At 35.8% G+C, this 22,358-nt stretch overlaps 2 protein-coding genes across 2 annotated transcripts; one reads left to right on the plus strand and one right to left on the minus strand.

Annotated features, from left to right (window-relative positions):
• The first annotated feature begins 8,017 nt into the window (after nucleotides 1–8,017).
• On the plus strand, nucleotides 8,018–13,554 carry LOC132063505 (uncharacterized). The gene is made up of 5 exons (XM_059456060.1): nucleotides 8,018–8,223; nucleotides 8,324–8,373; nucleotides 8,836–8,941; nucleotides 9,039–9,097; nucleotides 13,219–13,554. Exons 1-5 carry the CDS (start codon nucleotides 8,119–8,121, stop codon nucleotides 13,268–13,270), a joined length of 372 nt encoding a protein of 123 aa, XP_059312043.1. The 5' UTR covers nucleotides 8,018–8,118; the 3' UTR covers nucleotides 13,271–13,554.
• A 441-nt stretch (nucleotides 13,555–13,995) lies between these two features.
• Nucleotides 13,996–16,721, minus strand: LOC132063501 (uncharacterized). Its single transcript, XM_059456057.1, has 4 exons — nucleotides 16,549–16,721; nucleotides 15,351–15,477; nucleotides 15,166–15,238; nucleotides 13,996–14,483 (listed from the first exon to the last, which is right to left on the minus strand). Exons 1-4 carry the CDS (start codon nucleotides 16,574–16,576, stop codon nucleotides 14,214–14,216), a joined length of 498 nt encoding a protein of 165 aa, XP_059312040.1. The 5' UTR covers nucleotides 16,577–16,721; the 3' UTR covers nucleotides 13,996–14,213.
• Nucleotides 16,722–22,358: the final 5,637 nt, after the last annotated feature.

Raw genomic sequence — 22,358 nt, forward strand, 5'->3', positions numbered from 1 at the left:
TGGAGGAATGAAATTGATTATCAAGAAAGCATTATATTGTCATAATTCTCAAAGAAACTTATTTAGTTTCAAAGGTACTGGCCAAAGTGGGCATTCATATTGAGACTACAAATGATGGAAAGATTTAATATCTTCATATTACTACAGTCATAGCGGGTAAGAAGTATAAATGTGAAAGGTTATCCCCGTTCCCTCCTCGTTTGTACTACACAAACACGAGTACGATGATGGAATCACATGCGATAGTAAAATAGAAGTTTATTGAAATAAATATCGGTTGGCATGACCGCTGGACATTCCGCTCTAATGTGATGCAAAAATAATTTAGAATTCACGTGATTATATATATTGAAGAAATAAAAGATATTCTTCAAGAATACTCGCATGCTACTTGTTCTCATGATAAATTGAACATTATACCAAATAAAGTCGATTGAATCCCTCAATAATTCCAAACATAAAATAGGGAATATGGGCCGGTTCCTCGCTATGTGGACCATTTGCTATTATATGATCTTAATAGATGCATCTATGATATGGTCACATGTGCATTTGGTATCAACTTGCAATTTAATTTTTGCGAGGTTGTTTGATCATATTGTTAAATTAAGAGTATGGTTCTAAACTATGAAATTATGTTGATAATGCTGGTTTACATCCAAGTTGGTTTAGCAGAAATTGCATGCCTCTAATGATAGCTAAACAATTGGTTATGAGAACAAACCTCCCAACAAACAGTTTTGTACGAGATGTGTTATTTAATATGTAGCAACAGTATGCATCAAGCCAACAAGGTTCCCTATTACAATTGGTTCAAGGTCGAACCAAATAATTCTATCCAAAATGTGAATGTGGTATATGATTCAATTGCTCCACCATAACACATAAAGATCGGTCCCCAAATAAGGTTGCAAATGTTAGATTTCCTAACATAGGGGAGAGATGACGAGCACCTAGAAAAATAATATTAAATCACTAGTATGATCCTCGTTTAAAATATAATTCAAGTTAATCGCTGAATACGCATTTGCTGACCAAAGAGAAAATCATATTCCAGCTGCAAATGCTCCTACTAGAATTAAAGTCCTTGAAGGATAGAGTCTATGACACGCCTGAAGCGTGATAAACCAATAGGTTCCAAAGGTAAATCTCCTTGAAGAAGGAGAGGCGCAAATGATCAAAATGGCTATAATAATAAGGCAAGTTCTTTAAAAGAGCACCACGACATAACACTTCATGAACCTTGGGAAAGGTTCCGATACCTGAAAATGATGAAAAAAATGAAAGATCTCGATAGGTTATGTCGCATTGGAACCGATCTCAAATGACCGTCGACGGTATCTTTGATAAAATGTAGCGCTCAACATTTAAATGGTGACAAGGATCTTGAATTAAAATCTGTCAAGAAATGTGGACAGATAGATGATTGGCCAAATGAAAATACGCAATTCAAGTATATTTGGTTTCACGTGGTAATTATGAAATATTTTGGATCTATAGTCCAAACATTTCAAGATATAATGTCAGTGGGGTATAAAGAAACTTTTGAGCGAAAAGTGAGATAAAAAATAAATCCACAAGATATAAAGTACGGCTCGTGCCTTGTGGTATAAAGATTTTTCGCAAAAGTCCTGACATTATTGTATGGAGATGTGTTCTCTTGTGGTGCAGGTATCATGTAGTATGGCAATGCATGAAATAAAGACTTGAATGCGTATAATGAAATATTTTCATGTCTAGCTAGACAATGAAGTTTAAATGAAAATTCTTAAAGGATTTAAAAGGTCTTAAAGCGATTCCATTGAGTACCCCAATGGCAGTAAAATCGCTTAACATAAAGAAAGATCAATTTTGGATCTCACGAAAATGGTTAGAAAGTACCATGTCTTATTGCAATTGATGCACTAATGTATCCTGCTATTACTATCTATGAGATAATGCTTTTATTGATATGCAAGCAAGATATAACCTTACTTCTACCCGTGGAGACATCATAATGAACCAAATAGTGATATAAATTTATTAATTCTAACCAATATTATCAAAGGTTTGTTGGTTATGAAATGCAGGGCATTTATATGATCTCTATAAAACTCGAGCTCAAACAAATTATATGTGTGCATATATGGGTGTTGTCATATCATTCATTCTATAAGGCAGTCAGTTATTGCTAGCTCTTTAAAAATGCGAAGGAGGCAGTCAGTTATTGCTAGCTCTTCAAAAATGCGAAAGAGGCAGTCAGTTATTGCTAACTCTTCAAAAATGCAAAGGATTCTCCTTGAAGAATGAAGTTCCACTACATTATATGAAGACAATGTTGCTTGAAAATAATTCAACTGAAAGAATGATACATTGAAGGTGACACGCGAGAAATATATCTCGCCGAAAATTATTATCACACATGATCGTCAAAAGAGCGGTGAAAGTATATTCAAGAAATTCAAGTGACAAGTCAGCATATTTATTAACTAAGGCATCATCGACCTTAACATTTGAGAAGATGGTATACAAGATTGGGATGCACCGTCTCCGAGAAATAAAGTGATGTTTTCATCAGGGGGAGTGAATTACGCGCTGTACTCTTTTTCCCTTAGCTAAGGTTTTGTCCCATCGTTTTTCAAGCAAGGTTTTTAATGAGGCAGCTATCAAGGCATATTATTAGATATGTGTACTCTTTTTCCTTCACTAGGACTTTTTCCCACTAATTTTTCCTAGTAAAGTTTTACCGAGGCACATTATCTATTAATGAACATTCAAGGGGGAGTGTTGTAAATAATATTATAAGTGAATGTCCATGTATTATAAAATATGTATTTATTTACTTGGAGAGCAAGGTTTGGTTGGAGACCAATGTAACTAGGTAATAACTATAGTTAGTTACTATGGGACTCATCTAGTTAGAATCTAACTAGTTACTTGGTGACCAAGTATTTCTATTCCTATAAATAGGAAGGTTTTATCTCCTTAGCATGAGATCAAAATTATGGCAATAAAATCTCTCCTCAAGCTTCTTTCTTAATTCTCTTGTTTCACTCTAAATTTGTATTATTTTATAACAACAGTTCCAAAAAAATTAAGGTGCTGTCAAGTAGCATTCGTATTTTTTATATTCACTATCAATTTTGAACTACATACAAATTGATCATGCAAGTTTATATTTTATGAGCTAATTTTATCACATTAAACTTGCATATATCTAATTATGTGAATGTTAGTTCCTGAAAGGATAAGGCCACATTTAAAAGTTTCATCCTGTGATACGTCGCACTTGCACTCGAGACAAAAAGAGATGAGCTAAAAAGGACCGGAACCTCTCAGATTTAAATGAATAGACCCCAAATTCAATAAGGAAGAAAACTGATTAAATTTGTTCAACCTTCTAAGGACAAATTCAAGAAGAATAGTTCTAGAACAATTAATGATCGAAATAACAAGAATAAGAAGAAGATAGCAGAGAGGACGAGTGATTGATTCACTTTACCAAAACTGGAATAATGGAAATTACATTTGTTCTTCCTCAAAACAATGTCCCAAATTCCGTTAAGAGTCTAACTACACGCCAAATCAGCTTAATTAACGCACAAATTAGTTATACAGGGATTGTAACACAAATAAGATTATTTGTTGTTAGGTGTTTGGTTCATAACACTAACATTGGACATACAAGATATTTATTTATTTATTGAACTAAAAAGTAATAAGTTTACAATCATATACGCTTGAATGCTTGACCTTCATTGGTTTCTAGATAAAAGATAAATATAGTTTTGTCCTTTTGCTACTTTGTCCAGGTACTCCTATAAGTTATACAAGAATTAGTTATTACTACGGCGCCGTTTGGACGTGGTTTGAAAAAACACTTAAATCCCAAATCATGCTTTTTTGTATGATTTGGAATTTCATCTCATAACATGAAACCATGAGATGAAATCATATGTCCAAACACTGGTTTCATCTCATGATTTCAAACCGCATGTCCAAACGCCTACTGCAGGTTGTTGGTGGTATAAAATAATACACCAATTGGTTTATTAAGTTATACAAGGATTATGTTATAGATTCAAATTACAACCAAACATTGGATAAAGTTATACAAAACTATATACCATGATTATTTTCCTTACGCAGCATACCAAACAATCCCTACCTGTCTCAATCAATTTCGACTACCCATTGCTCACTAATATTTGTAGAAGTTGGATGGGATGAAAAGTTTTTGGCCTGTAACGAGCATAAGTAATATGGAAATAACTATACTTTAATGCGGAAATAAAACTGGTCAAAAATGACCCGACTTAAAACACAAAAAGAACTTATAAATTGAAACGCATGAACCGTTCCTTGGTTTAATTTGAACGTACAAGGGTTTGAACCCCATGAAATCTTTTTTGATTTTGAAACTCCAGCAATTTTTTTTAACACCATGAATTCTATCCTTGATTTTGAACCCCATGAAGCTTTCCTCAATTTCCACCTGTTAATCCTTCGAATTCCAGTAGCATTTGTAGGGGCTGTTCGGTATTTTAGTTGAGGTATTTTTGTCCAGAAAAAGTTTCGTGCCAAAAGAATGGCCAACTGTTAATAGCTTTTAAAGTAATGGCTAATATTTGGTATTGAAGTGTTAAAAGTGACTATTTACCTATCACTCCTATAATATGGACACTTGTCCAACTTGGATCCCAAACAAAATCGGGCAATTCGCTGGAATGCCCTTATTTTGGGGTGGTCTTTAATTTTTGTCTATTAAATTGGTGGTATTTAATTTTTAGCCTTCGCTAGAACCCGTTGATTTCGGGTTTGAACCCCCGCTCAATCAAAAATTAAAAAAAAAAATATATATATATATATATATCATAAGGTAGAGTTTGGATTCACAAGGCAGATATTTGCCTGCAAAATTCTGCCCCCTGCATTCAGGTAGAGTTTGAAACTCTATCTTAAGGTAGAATTTGCAGTCAAATTCTCCCTGATCAGGCAGAGTTTGAATCAAACTCTGTCTGATCAGGTAGAGTTTTGAGGCAAAACTCTGCCTTAAGGCTGAACAGGCCTAACTTTACTATGAAATTTTGTCTTGCGAATTTTTTTTTTTCTGAGCTGGGGTTCGAACCTCAAACCTCATGATATTAAGCGAAAAGGACAAAAATTAAAGACCACCGGGGGTAAAAATTGAAGACCAGTGCATTTGGAGCACACTCCGCACAAAAAATTGAACAAAATCCTTCATTTTAACTCCTGGCCCAAATACCTTTTCAGCATCTAAGCCCAATGGAATAATCAGAAATGGGCTTGTTCACAACATGCCACCATTCTGCCAATGAAATCTATTTGCCCTAAGGGTGTGTTCGGTACGAAGGAAATGTTTTCTAATTTTCTCACATTCGTTTGGTCAAAATTTTTGGAAAACATTTTTTTTTTAAGAAAACAAGTTTCTTAAAAATGAGAAAAATGACTTTTCTAATCGAAGTAGGAAAAACAAGTACACAATTGACATTTCACCACGCAACTCATCCCCCAACCACCAAACCTCAACAACTCCTACAACCCCCACCCTAAAAATAAAATAAAATTATATATATATATATATTAAAATTTTAATTTTTTTTTTTTTGGTTTTCTACACCACCCATCCCCCTCCAATTTTTTCTTTTTAAAAAATTTGAAAGGTTTTTTTATTTTGGTTTTCTAACCTCTGTTTGGATGGTGGTTTCCCGTGGTTCATTAATGTATGATTTTCTATGAAACCATGTTTGTTTCCATTGTTCTTAAAATTATGTGGTATGGTCTTGTAAACCCGTGGTTCATTCCATGGTTATATAACTATGAAAAGTCTCAATTTTTGTAACCACGGATTTGGTGGTTTTTTCGTGGTTACATATTTCATTTCTCCATTATACCCCACCCCACCCCCACTCTACCACTGACCCCTACCCCACGCCTGCCCCACCCTTCACCATCCATCCCACCCCATCCCTGCCCCACCTTCAACCCTCCATCCCACACCACCCCCACCCTACCACTCACCCCTACCCTACCCCACCTCACCCCACGCCACCCCCACCCCCGCCCTACCACCCACTCCCACCCCCAACTACCCCACTCCTCTCGCCACCCACCCCAACCACTACCCACTACCTCTCACCACCGCCCCACCCCACCCCACAACAACTCACCCCACCCCACAACAACTCACCCCCAACCTACCAGCCACTAGCCACCCTCATCTTACAACCACCCACCTCACACCACCCACCCCTCCACCACCCCCACCTACTACCCCTCAGCACCACCCAACCCCACCTTCACAACCACCCTCAGCCCATAACCACCCATCTCACACCACCCACCCATCCACCAACCCACCCACTACCTACTTATTTTTTAAAGTTCCTATTTTATTCTTTACCTGAGTTTTATAATATATATATATAAACTAATTTCTAATTAAGAGTTAAGGGTATTTTAGTAAACTTACAAGTAATTATACACTACCATACAATCAAACCAAACAATACAAATGTTATTAAACCACAACAAACGATACAGTCTATCCAAACATGGTGTTCATTAATACAGTACAATACAATACAACACCATACTGTACCATACCATACTGTACATTAATGAACCACGGGAAACAACCATCCAAAAAAAAATCTTTTTTATTTTCTACACCCACCCACTTACCCCCTCCCGAATTTTCTACTTCATATTTAATTTTACCTTTAGAATTTTTTTTTAAAAAATGGAACGTTTGCGTGGTTAGATTTGGTGTGGGGTGGGTTGTAGTTGGGGGGTGGGGGAGTTGTGAGGTGGATAAGAAAAATTTCCCATTTTGTTTATAAAAGTAAAATAAAGTATATGAAATAGAAAATTTTGGACGGGGTGGGTGGGTTCGATAGAGCGGTGGTGTGAGGTAGGGGTGGGTGAAGATGAAGTGCCTTGGAGGGTGGGTGGTGGGTGGGGTGGGTAGTGGGTGGTGGGGGTGGTTGTGGGGTTGGTGTCGTATGAGGTGGTGGGGTTGGGGTTGGTGGGGCATGGGTGGTATTTTTCAAAAAATGTTTTCTACCGACCAACCGAATATGAGAAAATAAGTAAGAAATTCACTTATTTTCCATTACCCAACCGAACATGAGAAAATAAATAGAAACTCACTTATTTTCCAAAAATACATTTTCCTCCGTACCGTAAATAGTTTGGTCTACATCTTATGTAACATTCCAAATATTCCTTCTAGGATGATAAGCTGTAAACATCTGGAGTCTAACATGGGAAGCTACATTTTCACCCTTTGCACAACTATAAGTGTCACAATGTGATTATATCCCCCTTTAATTCGTACCTTTCCAGAAAGCAAGTTTGTTTCAACCTCATCAATACCTATATCAGTTAGGGGCGGTAAATTAGCCCATTAAAAAAGATACACCTAATTAGAGCGGATCATTTTGACGGGTTAATAATTCACTCATTTATTAATTCATTCATCCAATTCAGCCATCTAAAAGTTGAGCTGATTTGGACTAACTAAATAAATTGACTCAAGTTTGAGCAGATCATTTGGGTGATAACTGTTGTTTAACTCATCTTAGCCCAACCCAATTAACCTTTGGACGAGAACAGTGTCCTTCTACCCGCAAGGGTGGTTCAGTTGGTTGAGTATGAGACTTTTATAACAGAAGTCTCAGGTTCGAAACCCCCTGCCTACGACAGCAAGGATTTGCCTTCTGGGTCGAACTCATCGCACAGGGTCTGCCTAGTGCGGGTTATCTCTCATGTATGATTTGCGATTATTACACAGGAACGAGATTTACCTTGTGCGCACCCGTAGGATAGCGATTGTGGGTGCTGTTGTCATTGAAGAAAAAATTGTCCTTCCCCGATAGCGACTCCCAATTTTCCTGTTCAAACTTCATTTCATGGGGTGAATCAGAAAATTCAAATCCTTTGGAGGGCCAAAATGACATTACTTAAGAGTATCTGGTTCAATTTAATATAAATCAAGAAAGTTTCAGTCTGTCAAGAGACTTCCAATGCTAATGCAAAGTCCAACTCATAGGGGAACAAACTGTTAACAAATAATTGAAATCACAGGTTTGCAAGAACATTTGTTCACCTGGGCTTATGGCTTACATAGATAATAAGCAAAAAATTATCCTAGTAGTAATTTTTTCAGTAGTTTTACTGTCTTCTTCTCCTGTAGTGCTTGCTAAGCGTCACCCAATCTCTGTAAGTTCTTTTTTGGGTTTAATCAATCATTTTCTTGTTGTTCATATTGCCTTTTATCTTTATTTTGATCTTTTTATTGGTTGTTGTTGAATACAAATAGGATGCAGAGATCAGAGAGAAGAAACTCCAATGTTATGCTGACATTGAGAGGTACTTTGAATTATAACATCATGTTAAATGTTGCCTATTGTGTTTAAGACCTAACAAGATTAGAACTTTTCTTAATTTATAATGGATCCAGAAAAGGATTCTTTTTTTTTTTTTTTTTACAATTTTGGTTTTGAAAGAGCAGTAACCCACAATATTTGAATTTTGTGTTCTGGGTTTTGAGACCCAAAATCAAATCTTTTTCTTAATTGGTAATGACCTAGATGTAGTTTTTACAATGAAAGACACTGTTGAATATCTTGCTAATTTTTACTACCATTATTTTTGTCTTGAAAGAGGGCTAGCTAACAAATATGTTGAATCTCATTTATTGGATTTAAGACCCAAAGAGTTCAAAACGTTTTGATAATTGGTATGGACACAAAAAAAAAAAGTTGCATTTCTTTATGGAAGGAATTGTAAATTCATTTTGCTAATTTTTGTATATTTTTTGTCTTGAAAAAGTGGGTTGTTGGGTCAGAAGTGCCAGGTTACAGCAGTAGATAAGGAGAATTGTGCTCTACAATGCTTGTCACCAGTTTGTTATGAGCGCGTTTATCAAAGTGATCCTGTAAGAATAATTTAGTTTAATGTTTCTTCTGGCATGTTGAGATGTATATCTTTATGTTCATAATACTGAATATATGTATTGGTGTGTTTTGAATCAGTTGGAAGAAGGGGAAAAAGATACTGTAAGGAGTCAAGAATACAAATACTGCATGCACAAGTAAGAAGCCTTTTGTCTTTGTTGATTTGATGGTTTAATCTCAGAGTTATGAGTTGTTAAAGAAAGTAGAACTTCTTGATATTTTTCTTTGGAACTCGTTCCTATTGTGTTGTTACCTTCCGCCGTCTATCTCTCTTTTTTTATTTTCATATTTTAGTGATGGAATCTGCAGTGTTATGAAAAGTAACATTATATGCTTTCCGAGGAGGATATAATCACAACTATGACCTCTATTTACATATCAAATATCTATGGTCACCATGAGTTTTGACTTTTCAGTATTTCTGTCTCTGCAAATGGCAGAAATTGTATGATGAGTCTGGTTAAGAGTTGGTATGGGGCTTATTTCTATTTAGTAATTTCTTTTCCAAGTTCCCAGTTATTTGGTTCAGCTGCAGCTCCATTTGTCCAGCATCAGGAAATTAGGAACAACTCTATTCGCAGTTGTTATTTCTGATATTGTTAGGTTGTAGTTAATGTGATCCAACAGTTCGAAGCACATACTATTAGTCTATTAGTATAGCTTTCCCTTCTTAGGCTTGAGAGGTCCGGTAGTTGTACTAGTGAAGGTACCTTTCATTCCATGCTCTGTTGCTGATTGTAATATCAGTGAGCTCATCTGTATGAATTTTGTTCATTTTCCTCTCATGATAAGCAATATAAGCAACAAAATGAGCCATACAGAATCTGCCAACATTGTAAGAATGTTTAGGGTCGTCTGACCTTTCCTACGGGCCATTCAATGGGCATTGTCATAGGACTAAATCCGATATGGCTTCTGATATGCAAAGATATAAAATCCTTAGTGGTGGTATACAGTCAAGATGTTTTCTGGTTTTCCATAGCCTCATTATTTGCTAATGGGTGCTGCAGTTTATGGCGTCCCTATATGTTACTTCATATTTCTTTTTTCAACAGTTTACACTAGGCTTCCTTATGAAATCTCTTAATGTTTTCTGTGGCCCTATGTAAACTACGGGTGTAAAAGCTGAGAATAATGTATTCTCATGGGCGAGTAGGTTAAGTTACAATTGGTTGCTATTGGTAGGATAGGTCCGGTGGCATAAGGAAAAATTTGAGGAGGATGATAGCCAGTCGTTGTTAGTGTTATCATGAAGCATGTTTTGATGTTTGCTTGGATAGCAGCATATAAACACTATAATTAGTATATTCCTTAAAAGATAATGCTCAGCTTGAATGTGATGGTGAATGTTGAAGTTATATTCTCAATAGTATAGTCAGAGCGTTAACATAAACTTGACAGTGAACAAAGGCTAACACTAGCATGAATTGCACGTTGTATTGATCCAGGGAAAAGACATTTTCATGACCAAGTTATAGTTAATTACTTTCATGCTTCAACTTGTTAACAAACATATACAGAAGTACAAAGTAAGCTGAGCTCCTCAGGTTTAAGAAGTTAATTTTTCGTGAAAACAAAATGTTTTGACTTAGCAGATCGCACCAAAGATTCCTAAGAATTTGTTGACTGGGATTCAAATTCTTTTTTGCTGATGAATGCTCCGGTTCTTTCAGATAATCTATGCAGAAAGTGGATTACTTTGTGTCATTTTTGAAAGCTTTATTTTATGGAGTGATCAATAAGGATTTGGACATCCCAAAAATTGGTAACAATCTGCATTCAAGCTTAAATACAGATTAGAGGGTACCTTTTCACATTGTGTAATTATCTGTCATTTATAATGGTTTCACCATCTGAACTTAGATAGTTGTTAATCTCTTATAAAGATTTAGCAATTTCCGCCATCTTCACAAGAGCGTCAAATCTTGCTCGTTAAATGAGTTTATGTGTGCGTGGGTGGGACTGAAGCGTAGTAGTAGTTGTTGTTGTTCTCGTGTGTGTGTGTGTGTTCTTTATAACTTACTCTCAGCTTAGAGACAAGTATCAGTGGTTAGTTCAAATCTCACAGGTTTGTTTTATCTGCAAATGAAAATCCCAATATTAGAGAAACAGCACTATAGAGGTTGTTGGACTATCTACATCAGGATCAACCTTCATTTTGCATGTTATAGAGTTAGCTTATGAATTCATTGAACCCAGCTATCAATTAAAAGATTCTGATACCCTCGTTAAATTCATTGAGCCGATCTTTTTTTCTTTTGAGAATGGTAATTTAATTCATTGAGTGAATCCTTTACGAAGCCTCAAGTAAGATGCATAATATATATATTTTTTTGATGAAGTAGATGCATAATATATTGTTCCTGCCATTCCCCCAAGGTTTTTGGACTATTGGTAAGAATTAAGACTACAATACTTGACATGTAGGTTAGGCGCACGTCAGGGGTTCGAACCCGGCAGTGGGCAAAGGCCTGATATATAAGTGGAAAAGGGTGGAGGGAAATCCATTATTCACCGAGTTTCGAACAGTGGCACCATTGACCCTCAGGGATTTCTTGGTTATCAAAAAAAACTAATAAGTATTCTTCCCGCTATTGAAGCTACTTTGTATTCAAAAGCTATTTGTTCTTGCTTGGGGAAAATAAGATTCTATTTTCAGGACTAGTTATCTTCTCATGCTATCCTACTGCAGCTATATCATTAGACTGCTAAGTCCTCTACCTTTGCCAATTCCTATTTAGTTCATTTAATTTGATTTCTAATAGCTTGCTGCTCTTGCAAAGTATGAAACTATTAGGTTTTTATGAAATTTACTTCTTCTTTTCTTTTGTTCTGCTCACCCTATTTCTGAGTCATAGATGCACCTCTGTGCCTGTTCCTCAAGTCTATCTTCGGGGAAGAGTGGGTGAGGGGGCAGTCTCCAGTTATTGACCCTAGAGAGCTATCATATTCTGTGGTGACAGTTTGGAAATCATGAATGTTAGATGAGGACATGAACAACTATTATTAAAAAAAAAAAAAAAAAAAAAAAAAAAAAAAAAACATGAACAACTATTACTCCTCAATTCTAAACTAATTGGGGTCGGCTGTATGAATCCTCACTATCCCTGTCACTCCATTTAGATCAGTCTCAGTCTAATATTTAATAATTTAGGTTCTGAAGTTCTTTGTATCTTCTATTTGCATGTGAATCTCTAATATCGTAAGAGAATCCTAGCTGAACGTTGGACCTGAAGTAAGCTTACAACATGATAGTCTTGATCAGTTAATCCCTACTAGTCAATATCACCTATATAGATTATTTTTCCATTGTGCTCTACTTTCCGTTAAATCTGCATGGATTCCAATGTCCAAAAGATTGCATTTATTTTGGTACAATCTCTTTTCCTGTGATTTTAGGTTTACCTTCCATATTTACTATGGTATAATACATATGGACTGGAGTATCTAAAGGTCTGTGTAGCACGACCTAACCATCTCAAAACTTCTCTCTTTTTATCCTCTAACCTCTATATGTGCAGCAGTATGCTACTTGCACCTTTAGCTGAATATATGCTACTTGCACCTTTAGCTGAATATGTTTTATCTTCCGAGATAGGGGTAAGGTCTGCGTACACTTACCCTCCCCAAACCCCACATTATGAGATTTCACTGGGTATGTTGTTGTGTTGTTGTAGTAGAATAAGAAAACGAAAAAGAAACAAATAAAAGTACATTCTACTCTATTGATGCAAAACTTCCCAATGGACTTGCCAACTATTCACATCCACTTGAAAATATTGCAATCAGTTCACTACTCCTAGATTTTGCTTCCTTCTTAATTACAAGCTACAACAGTCTTAATAGGCTTGGTTCACATTTCTCTCTCAAAATACTGTCAGTTGACAGACTTAAAGCTTGTACACACGGTAATAATACCAGACACTTTTTTTGAGTGGCAACTCGTGTCTGAACTGGCTGGTAACAAGCAGATGAAACTAGCCCTGGAAATAATTCTCTTTAAACCCGTTCTCTTCTACTGTCTACCCCTCTTGTTTATTTTTTCTGTTAAAACAGACACTAGAACATTTGATGTCTGATACCGGATAATGTTCATATACACAGCATGGTAAATAGAATTCACTTTGAGTCTTACTTTCGGCAACCTTTCTTACGTAATTTGCTTCAAAGCAAACCAAATGAGCTCCTTTCACCTTTGTTTACCCATTGGGCTGCAATCTGAATTTCTAGTTTGTGCTTATTCCTTATCTTTTGACAGGCATTCCCTTGGGCAGAGCTTGGATGATATCAAAGGTTCCTTCGAGTGGTAAATTGACAAATATGGCAGCATGGCCTGTGGATTCCTGCGTCTTATCCCATTAACAATTTCCTGTTGTATGTATGGTGTGTGTGTCGTGTGATGCTCATTGATTTATACTAATCTGTAACGAAGTACTCCTTTCAGATATTAAGGTTCTTCTTTCCATTTCTTTCCCTTGGGATGTTTGGGAACAACTTATTTGCTTTTAAATTCCCTTTATCTTCGTGACACTATGTGGGTAATACTTGTACAAATTTATTTCAATTCAACCAGTTATAGCATGTTATTACTCTATTTTTCATGTTACTATATCAAGTTTGATATGAAGAGTTACATGTTGTAAGTCAAACTTAACCTGATGATTTAAAAGACTTATGCATGTCAGTGCACAAATTTTAACTCTGTCAAATAATGCTCAAAAGTGGCAAAAGAACAAATTTTCAGAAATAAGGAGCAAATAATCTTTGCTCTAGTGAGCTTTTCACCAGAGCAAGCTCAAAATGGACTTTTGTAGAGTCAAGATCAACTGAACATTACACCAGATTCTGGTGACCAGATCAGGCTCAAAACTGATTATTTGTAATCTCGCTTTAACTTCTGTACCGGGTTTTGGAGTCTCTTTAACTTTGTAAATCCTTGTGCTGTAATATATGAGAAAGAGGATGAAAAAAGACTAGGCTAGATTTCAAGATAAAAGCAGCATATAATGCATGTGGTAAGAAAAGCTACAACGTGAAAAAACTTGAGTTACTAACCCAAACATGAATTCACATATTAGACTAGTGCAAGGATGTACATGACCAAAATTCACAAGAGACTTCTGGAAATTATTGTAGAATATGTGCAAACAATGAGATGAGATGCTCAAAAATCAAATTGCGAGTGTAGCAGGTGTCTGTTATCATTATACACATAAGACGAAACTTGTCTTTGTTGTAAGAAAAATAATTTCATTATTCCTTAGCCTCAGCTGCTTTCTGAAACATGACAATTGTGAGGGTAACCAGGGAGGCATAAACAGCATTGGGTATTTTCTGCACCACTTTCCCAACACCAGGGACTCCTTCTGTTGTCCTCTTTGTTAAGAGAGCAACTGTTGGTGCTACTGCCAAGGTAATAATCAGTCCCTGGCTGACAGTGATGAAGGTATCCTTTGTTAATATTTTCACAAATTTGGCAAATCCTTCATGATCTAGTTCACCATCAAGATTCATGTCACATTCCTGTGCCAAGGGAAAAAAGAGAGGATAAAATAATACTGTGATAAACAGGAAACAACCCCCTAATACCATAATATGGATTGATCAAAGTACAATATTCCAGAAAGAAACAAGGGTGATTGATATAATACCAGGTAAGTTTGAAGTATTATCCCCCCCAACTCATCCATCTAGGAGAAGAATCAAGTTTAAGTTTCATAAGGCTAAGAAAACACTAATTCTCAGCTATGTTGCTCGGACTTTTAAATAATGCAGCTGCATGTGTCAAACCCTGCAAAAAATGCACTATTTTTGGAGGATCCGACGCATCCGGTGGCATTTTTAAGAGTCCAAGCAACAAAGATTTTTTGGAGAAGGAATATAATGCAACATGCATCGTCGGGACTGATACTAATTATTGTGGCGAAGCCAGAATTTGAAGTTTATGGGTTCTGAACTTGCCACCGAACTCATAGCTCGATTTAGTTATTAGGTTCGCTTATTTATTGGATTTCCTATACATACAAGATCGAAGCACAAGCTAATGAATTTGTCCGAATCCGTGCATAATACTGTAGCTCTGCCACTGATTGCTATAGCAAAGATCAAACTCTAGTTTCCAATCTAAGAGTGTGTGGACAATTAACTCTACCTAAATGATAATCTTCTGCATGGTTCTAGTGACCAATCAGTTAACCCAACATACCTGCATCAAGGCTTTAACTTCTTCTTTAGAAGGAGGATCAAAGTGAGGACCAGGCAAAAGCTTGTTGATATCACTGCAAGAACAGAAGTGATTATATTTAGCACCTTCTCAAATAATAAATAAGAAATAAAAAGGTATAATGTCCTCCACAAGGTATTAGGCTGAAAAAATGCTATTGTCTTTACTTGTAGACAAGTAGAACAGCAATATAAAGTTCTTCAAACTTGAGCTTAGCTGTTCCTGTTTCATTTTTGAAACGATAAAACACCTTGTCTGTAATCTTCCGCATCTGTTTCTCTCTCCATTGCTTGCCTGCAACAAACAGTTAGTAACAACCAAAATTAGAATAAGAATCAACATGCTCACAGTAATTACAAATGTGCAATAATTGTTGAAGAGAACTAAACAAGGATGAAATTACACAAACTCACAATATGCAGCAAATTAAATTGAACGTATAGAGGACTCTGGATTGATTGGTTGTAATGTTCATGAGGTTGTATATAATCTAATGTTCAGTGGTATGACTTTCTTACTGATTGAAATGCTTGAATTAGCTGAAGGTACGAGAGTCTTCTTATTTTGATTTGAGACGAATTTAGATTTCTGCTGATAAGTGCTTTTTATAGGAAATAGGGACACAATATAAAGGTAGCATAATGCAGCAAGACATGAAACCATCTGTTCTTCTAATGTCCTTGTATATTACAAAGGTAACCAGTATTAGAAGACTCAAACTTAGAAATCACAAGAATTATTAGAACACATTCAATAAAAGTAATTCTTCTGATCAGTAGTCACCTTGTCCCAACAAATTATCCATCCTTCATCAATTGAAATTGATTTTTGTCTAAATTATGAGGGTCAAAACTTCCCAATTACCACAAAGGATACTTTTCCTTGGATTTTGCCTTTTTAATAATTGAATAATCCTAACTACTGCAATTGGTTATTTGAACTAAGAAATCAAGTCAAATGAGTTGTTGCTAAACTTCATTCATTCAAAATTCATAAGAGTGCGTTCAGAAAGCCACATGAGAATGGATTGTAGTGTAACTACAAGTTATTATACCATTCGACCTAAACAAGCAGAAAAATACAAATCTAAAACTAAAACTAATGTCCATGAAAATCAGGAAAAGAATTGTTGCATGACGTTTTGTTATGTCAAAGTTTAAGACAACTAAAGTACTCTTCAAGACCACCAAGATCAGTCTTTGAGACTAGAAGTCTTTACCCTTTATATAACTAATGCAAATTTCAGCTAGGATGGTTCACATAACAGACTTAACAGTTTCACAAACAACATGCAAGATACATCTATCTATTCAAGATTCACAATTATATAAGAAAATTTAGAACATAAAAGGGTCATATAATTACCTTGTAATTTGTCAAGAACCTGTCCCATGGCTTAGAGATAAGAGTGAAGACCAGTATTTGGGGTGAGAACTGAATAAGAATGATTGGAACTGGGAAGCTTAGTAAGACTTGTAAGTTAGAGGAAAACAAAGCCAATGTAAATTTGTCATGTGGCAGAAGAAACGTAAGGCTCGGGATCCACTTCAGGTGGGATATTTTATTTTAATTTTATAGAGAGAAGCAACTACTTTGTTGGTTGTTAATAACACAAAATTGTCATACATAAATTACTAAATTTAAAAAGCTTAGTTGGTTGGTTACTGCGAACTTTCAGTTTGTTGGGGAGGATACGTATTACAAGGTGAGGAATCGAATCCTCACCAACAAGGTGAAAGTTCAGCTAGCCAACCAACTGAACTACTAAGATATCCTAACTTTAAAAATGAAAATTTTGTCTTTAAAGATAAGAAAATTTACCCGGACATAATATTTATACGAAATTAATAAATACATGATATGCATCTGATCGGTATATAAAATCTTTTATCGCGTAACCATGAATAATTAATTTTTATTTTCACTTTATTAAAGCATTAAATCATGATGATAAGTTAAATTAATTTGGAGTAAACATCCCGTGCGAGTAAGTATTTATTGTCTTTCCGGCATTATAACACATATTTGTATTTCACGTTCCATCTCGCGTAAAAAGTCACATAGGTTCCTATATAATTTAATGTATTAAATATTTAATACCGCCAAACCTCTTCATTACACGACGATTATTTTTTTCTTGTGCATCCAACTAAACATTGTATTATCTTATTTGAAATTTTATGTATGAATTAACTATTCCAAACAATCAAACCACTCCTTAAGATATAAATAGTATAATTAAGGGATCACCTGCTTCATAATCTAGTTATGCAATGACTACAATAATATATGGATTATTTTAGGTGAATAATAATGTTAGGATTGTTACATGCTAGATAATAATGCCTAGAATATTATCCGATAAATAATAATACAAGAACTGTTGTAAATACATTGCAAAATTTAAGAGTATTTTAGCTATACTTACTCTTATCTGCTTGCTATTTGCTAATACACATTATATTATTTCATATAAAATTAAATTAGTGCTCACTGTTTTTGCGATATTATGCATACTTCACTTATTTTGATTTCTTTACCAATTCTTTTAATTTTATTAACTTGTTATTAATATAAAATATCACAATTAGAATGATTTAACCTTACTTTTATTTAATTAATAATATGTGAAACATCTTTTATTAGTTTTTGCTTTTATATTTATTATTCTATTGACTATTACACTTTCTTCTTATTTTTAATTGGCCAAACCCATCGGGCCCTTGGGGTCCTTAAGATTTTTCACTTAGACATCTCAACTAAATATTGTTCCATTTATATACCTGTGTTAGGGCCTGATTGTGTCATTTAGACACTTTTTGCTGACTTGACACCTTACGTGATTTTCACAGAAAACACGGGCCTGAAAAGCCGAAAAAACATATTTTTTCTTTTTATTTCTTCTTCTTCTTCATTCTTTTTCTCTACCATCACCAAGCTTAATCCTTTAATGGAGGTCGGATTTTCCGACTCAAATCTGTTACTATCTTTATTGCTTCCATTTCCACCACCACCATTGCTACACCAAATAATCAATCTGTTACTATCTTTATTGCTTCCATTTCCACCACCACCATTGCTACACCAAATAATCAATCTACCAAAATTCCATTTCAACATTTGCTTCATTTGGATTCTTCGACTGAAGTTATAACTAATTGGAGGATTCATACGGAACCTTAAGTTCAATGTACTGAAACTACAGCTCGTTAATGTTCCCACGTTGATTAAAAAAATCAAATGGGTAATCGATTTTGTTCTTAACGTTCTCAGATTGATTAATTCAATGCTGTCAATTCATTTCTCATTTAGTGCTCTGTATGGAAATATTCTTACGGAGAAGAAGATGGGTCATTGGAGCAATGAAAAAATGGTGTTTTTGGTGGGGACTTAAAAATGGTGTTTTTGGTGGGGACTTTCTTTGCTTTTTCTGAGGACGAAGTAATAGGAGGAGTCCGGAACTAAAATGACCCTAAAAAAGTGTTTTTGAACCAAAATACCCCAATAAAAAAAAATGTTACAAAAGTATCTTTAGCAAGAAATTCTTTGCGCTAAAGCACTTACTTGACGGACAGTCAAGTGCTTTAAGCCTATGATGGGTCCTTGTTTTTTTTTTTTCTTTTTCTTTTGGTTAACCCTCTTTCATTACACTTTTTAACATACTTTGACCATAAATTAATCATGCTTGGGGACCCCGAAACTTCAATATTTTATATAAAACCCTACATATTTTTATGCGATTAATAAGGTAGGCTCAATATATCAAGGATAATAAAATCTTCGGATTGCCGTTTTAGTGGTTGAAAAGTGCTCGAACACCATTTTTGTTTGAAGGCTTGGTGTCATCAGCTTTAAGTTCTTTTACTATTTTTTAGTCAAAATTGCAGCATTCATACCAATCTCAAAATAATTAAATTGCATCATTCATAACAATATGAAAATACTTAAACTTGTTCATTAATAAAAAACCCTAACTTTTTAAAATACAATCATCAAAGAAAGAAAAAAACTTAAAAACATTCATCAATTAATGCTCTTGAGTTGATCTTCCGCCACCACCGCTAGCATTTTCGAGTGATCTCCCTGGTGGAACATCCATTTCATTATGAATATGGGAGTATGCTTTCTTTTTGAATTTACGGATAAATGCTTTATTTGCAACCATTGAAAATGGATCCGGTGACCAATAACTCTCGCTACCAAGTGGGTAGAATCTTCCAGCATACGTTTTTACATAATTTTTAACTGTATATTCCTCAGCCATGTACGGGGAGGCATTCTTTCCCATTGCGATAAAACAACGAAGGCATGAGAACATGGCATGTGATATGATTGCCACTTGCCGCATGTGCATGTTCTTGGAATCTCACAAATTGTGCGGACGTTACCTCCTTTACCTTGGTGCACACTTGTTGTGAGTTCAAATATGCGCTTTGCAGAGTTGTACTCCATCCGGTCATGTTGCTGAGCGTTAAATTTGTGGTACTCGAACAGTTTTGACGGTTTTGACATCCATCTTAGACCTTCTGCTGCATGTGCTTTGGCCTCTTTTGATCTATTGACGAATCGCTCCATAGCCTGCTTAAAAGTCATTCTCACCATTGCGGTGACGGGTAGTCCCCGTGCAGATTTCAACAAGTCATTGAATGACTCAGAGCTGTTTGTTGTTAGCATACCCCATCGCCTACCTTCATCCTGGTGTAATGTCCATTTGTCTTTATCAATTGGATTCAACCAGCGGAAGGCTTCATCATTCGCCCGCCTAATAATGTCCATCTGCAGGTCAAACTTCTTCTCCTGATGCGCTGTTGCAGCCACCCACATCCAATTACAAAATGCTGGGCTTCGATATACCTTTTGGAAGTTTGCCTTCAAATGCTTTAAACGATAACGATGGTAGGCAAAGAGTGGCTGCCACCCCTGCAAATTAAACATATTGTGCAATATGTTAGCATTTACAATACCGAGATCACACATATTCCCGCGATCCTTAATAACGTATTGCCTTAAGTAGTCCAAAAACATACCCCACGTACTAATGCTCTCATTAGCGCAATTGCAAAAGCTAGAGGGAATATAGCTCCTTTGCATCCATTCCAACTACAATTAGCAGTTTTATGTCGCATACCCCGTACACAAGTGTATCATCTATTGATATTACAGGCCGACAATGAGCAAAATCATCAATGCATGGTTTGAATGCCCAAAACACAAACTCAAAAATATTGCCGGGAACACCAGACTTCGATTTGAGCTTCCATTCAACAACAGTACCATGATTGAAGTGTTGTAGAGCCGCCATGTATCTTGGAAACTTCTTGAAAGAGCCCTCCTAATTGCCGTATACTATCTCATATGCACGCCTACGCCCAAGATACGCCTTCCTCTTACTAACAGTTTTGCTATATACTTTCAGAACGGTTGTAATATAATCTTTAATAGGGAACCTGAATAAGTTGAAATATCAGCATATAGCAACGAGGAACATCATATTAACATAAAAAAAAAAAAAAAAACTTAGGCGAAGGGGATACCTTGGGTTTTTTCCAATGTTGCCAACTAACACACGAGCAATCATATTGGTATCTAGATTGCAATGATCATCTGGGAGGTCACCCATATCACAGTGTGCTTTGTGTAGAACTTTAAAATAGTCCACATCTTTTCAGCAGTTTCCTTACCACGGAGCATCCATTCGCAGCCTTAATATTTTCTCTTGCAGACCAATCGCCAAAGTTTTCGTGTGGAATCATCAACTTTAAACTTCCTCATCCCCTGGATGCAATAAATCTTAATAGCCCTTTGCAATGATTTTTTCGAGTTGAAAATCATGCCTTTTTCAATATGAGCCTTTTGTTTTAAAAGATCCAATGGCTCTTTCCATAAACTTCCCCGAATATGATTATCATCCCTAGTAAAGAAAAAGGTATCTAGGCGATCTTGAAGATGATCAAGATAGGGGATCTCATCAGAATGCCACTGAATCGGGGTCGACTCTTGCTGTTGAAATTGGCTTTGCGGCTGAACCGGGGTCGACTCTTGTTGTTCAAATGGTTGCTGTGAATTCAGTTCCTCCTAGTGTGCCAGAGGCGTTCGTCATGTCTTGCAACAGTTCTACTTGATATTGAGGATTAGTTCCAACCTCAACCTCATCCTCACTTTCTTCATCACTTTCCTCAGCATTAGTTATTTCCTCACTATCGCTCGATGATGTCACTATATAATTCGGATAATCTGGACCATCCATAGTAGGTCTTTGCCTATAATTTGGTGCAACCATCACATTCTCCCTACATAAGAAAGTAGAGTATTTTAACTACTACACATCAAATAATACTATTGATGTTAAAAAAAATAGACGTACCGATAATAATCAACTGCACCGAAACTTGAGGAAGGACCATCGTTTTGAGTAGTTGGATAGGCTAAGGATGTTCTAACCTGATTCATCCATCCCGATTGAGAGGACTGTCTGATATGATCCATATCAGGTGTATAACCCTTAAATAATATAATCGACATCATTAGTAGCATTCAAGTGCCACTACACAATAATAATAATGTAAAAAATGAATATTTACCACTGCCCATCAAATTGCTGACTTAAACTATCAAGAGGCATTTGGCTCGTCAAAATGTCTTCATAAGTACTCATGTCAGGGTAATTGTGTTGATAAGTAGGTTCCGCTTGAGTGACTTCAGCCTGAATTCTAGATGAGGCTTCCCGACGAGGTCTATTTCGGGCTTCCCGAGGAGCCCTAGCCATGAATTCAAGTCGATTAATAAGATTTGAAGTTTGAATATTCAACCAACACATGCATGCAATTAATGTGTCTTGCAGTGTTACGTCAAATCAAATTAAGTCCGGAGTGTTACATAACGCATGAATTAACCGCGCTATGTCAGTGGCTGGCAGTATAGCCCAGTGAAATACCACGTTATGATAGAATAACACAGTAAATTACTGTGTTATATATGTATAACGCAATAAATTACTGCGTTATTTTGACATAACGCAGTATTTTACTGCGCTATACCACTGCACTTATTCTCACCTACGTCATAGAGAAAAACGTCATAATTCGAATCAAACTTTGGGTTTCATGCAGCAAGTGTTATATAACGTAATTAGACGAATAGTTACCAACCACACAAAATTCCACACAAAATTTAGT

This window comes from Lycium ferocissimum, chromosome 7 (assembly GCF_029784015.1).
Source record: "Lycium ferocissimum isolate CSIRO_LF1 chromosome 7, AGI_CSIRO_Lferr_CH_V1, whole genome shotgun sequence".
Taxonomy (NCBI): Eukaryota; Viridiplantae; Streptophyta; class Magnoliopsida; order Solanales; family Solanaceae; genus Lycium; species Lycium ferocissimum.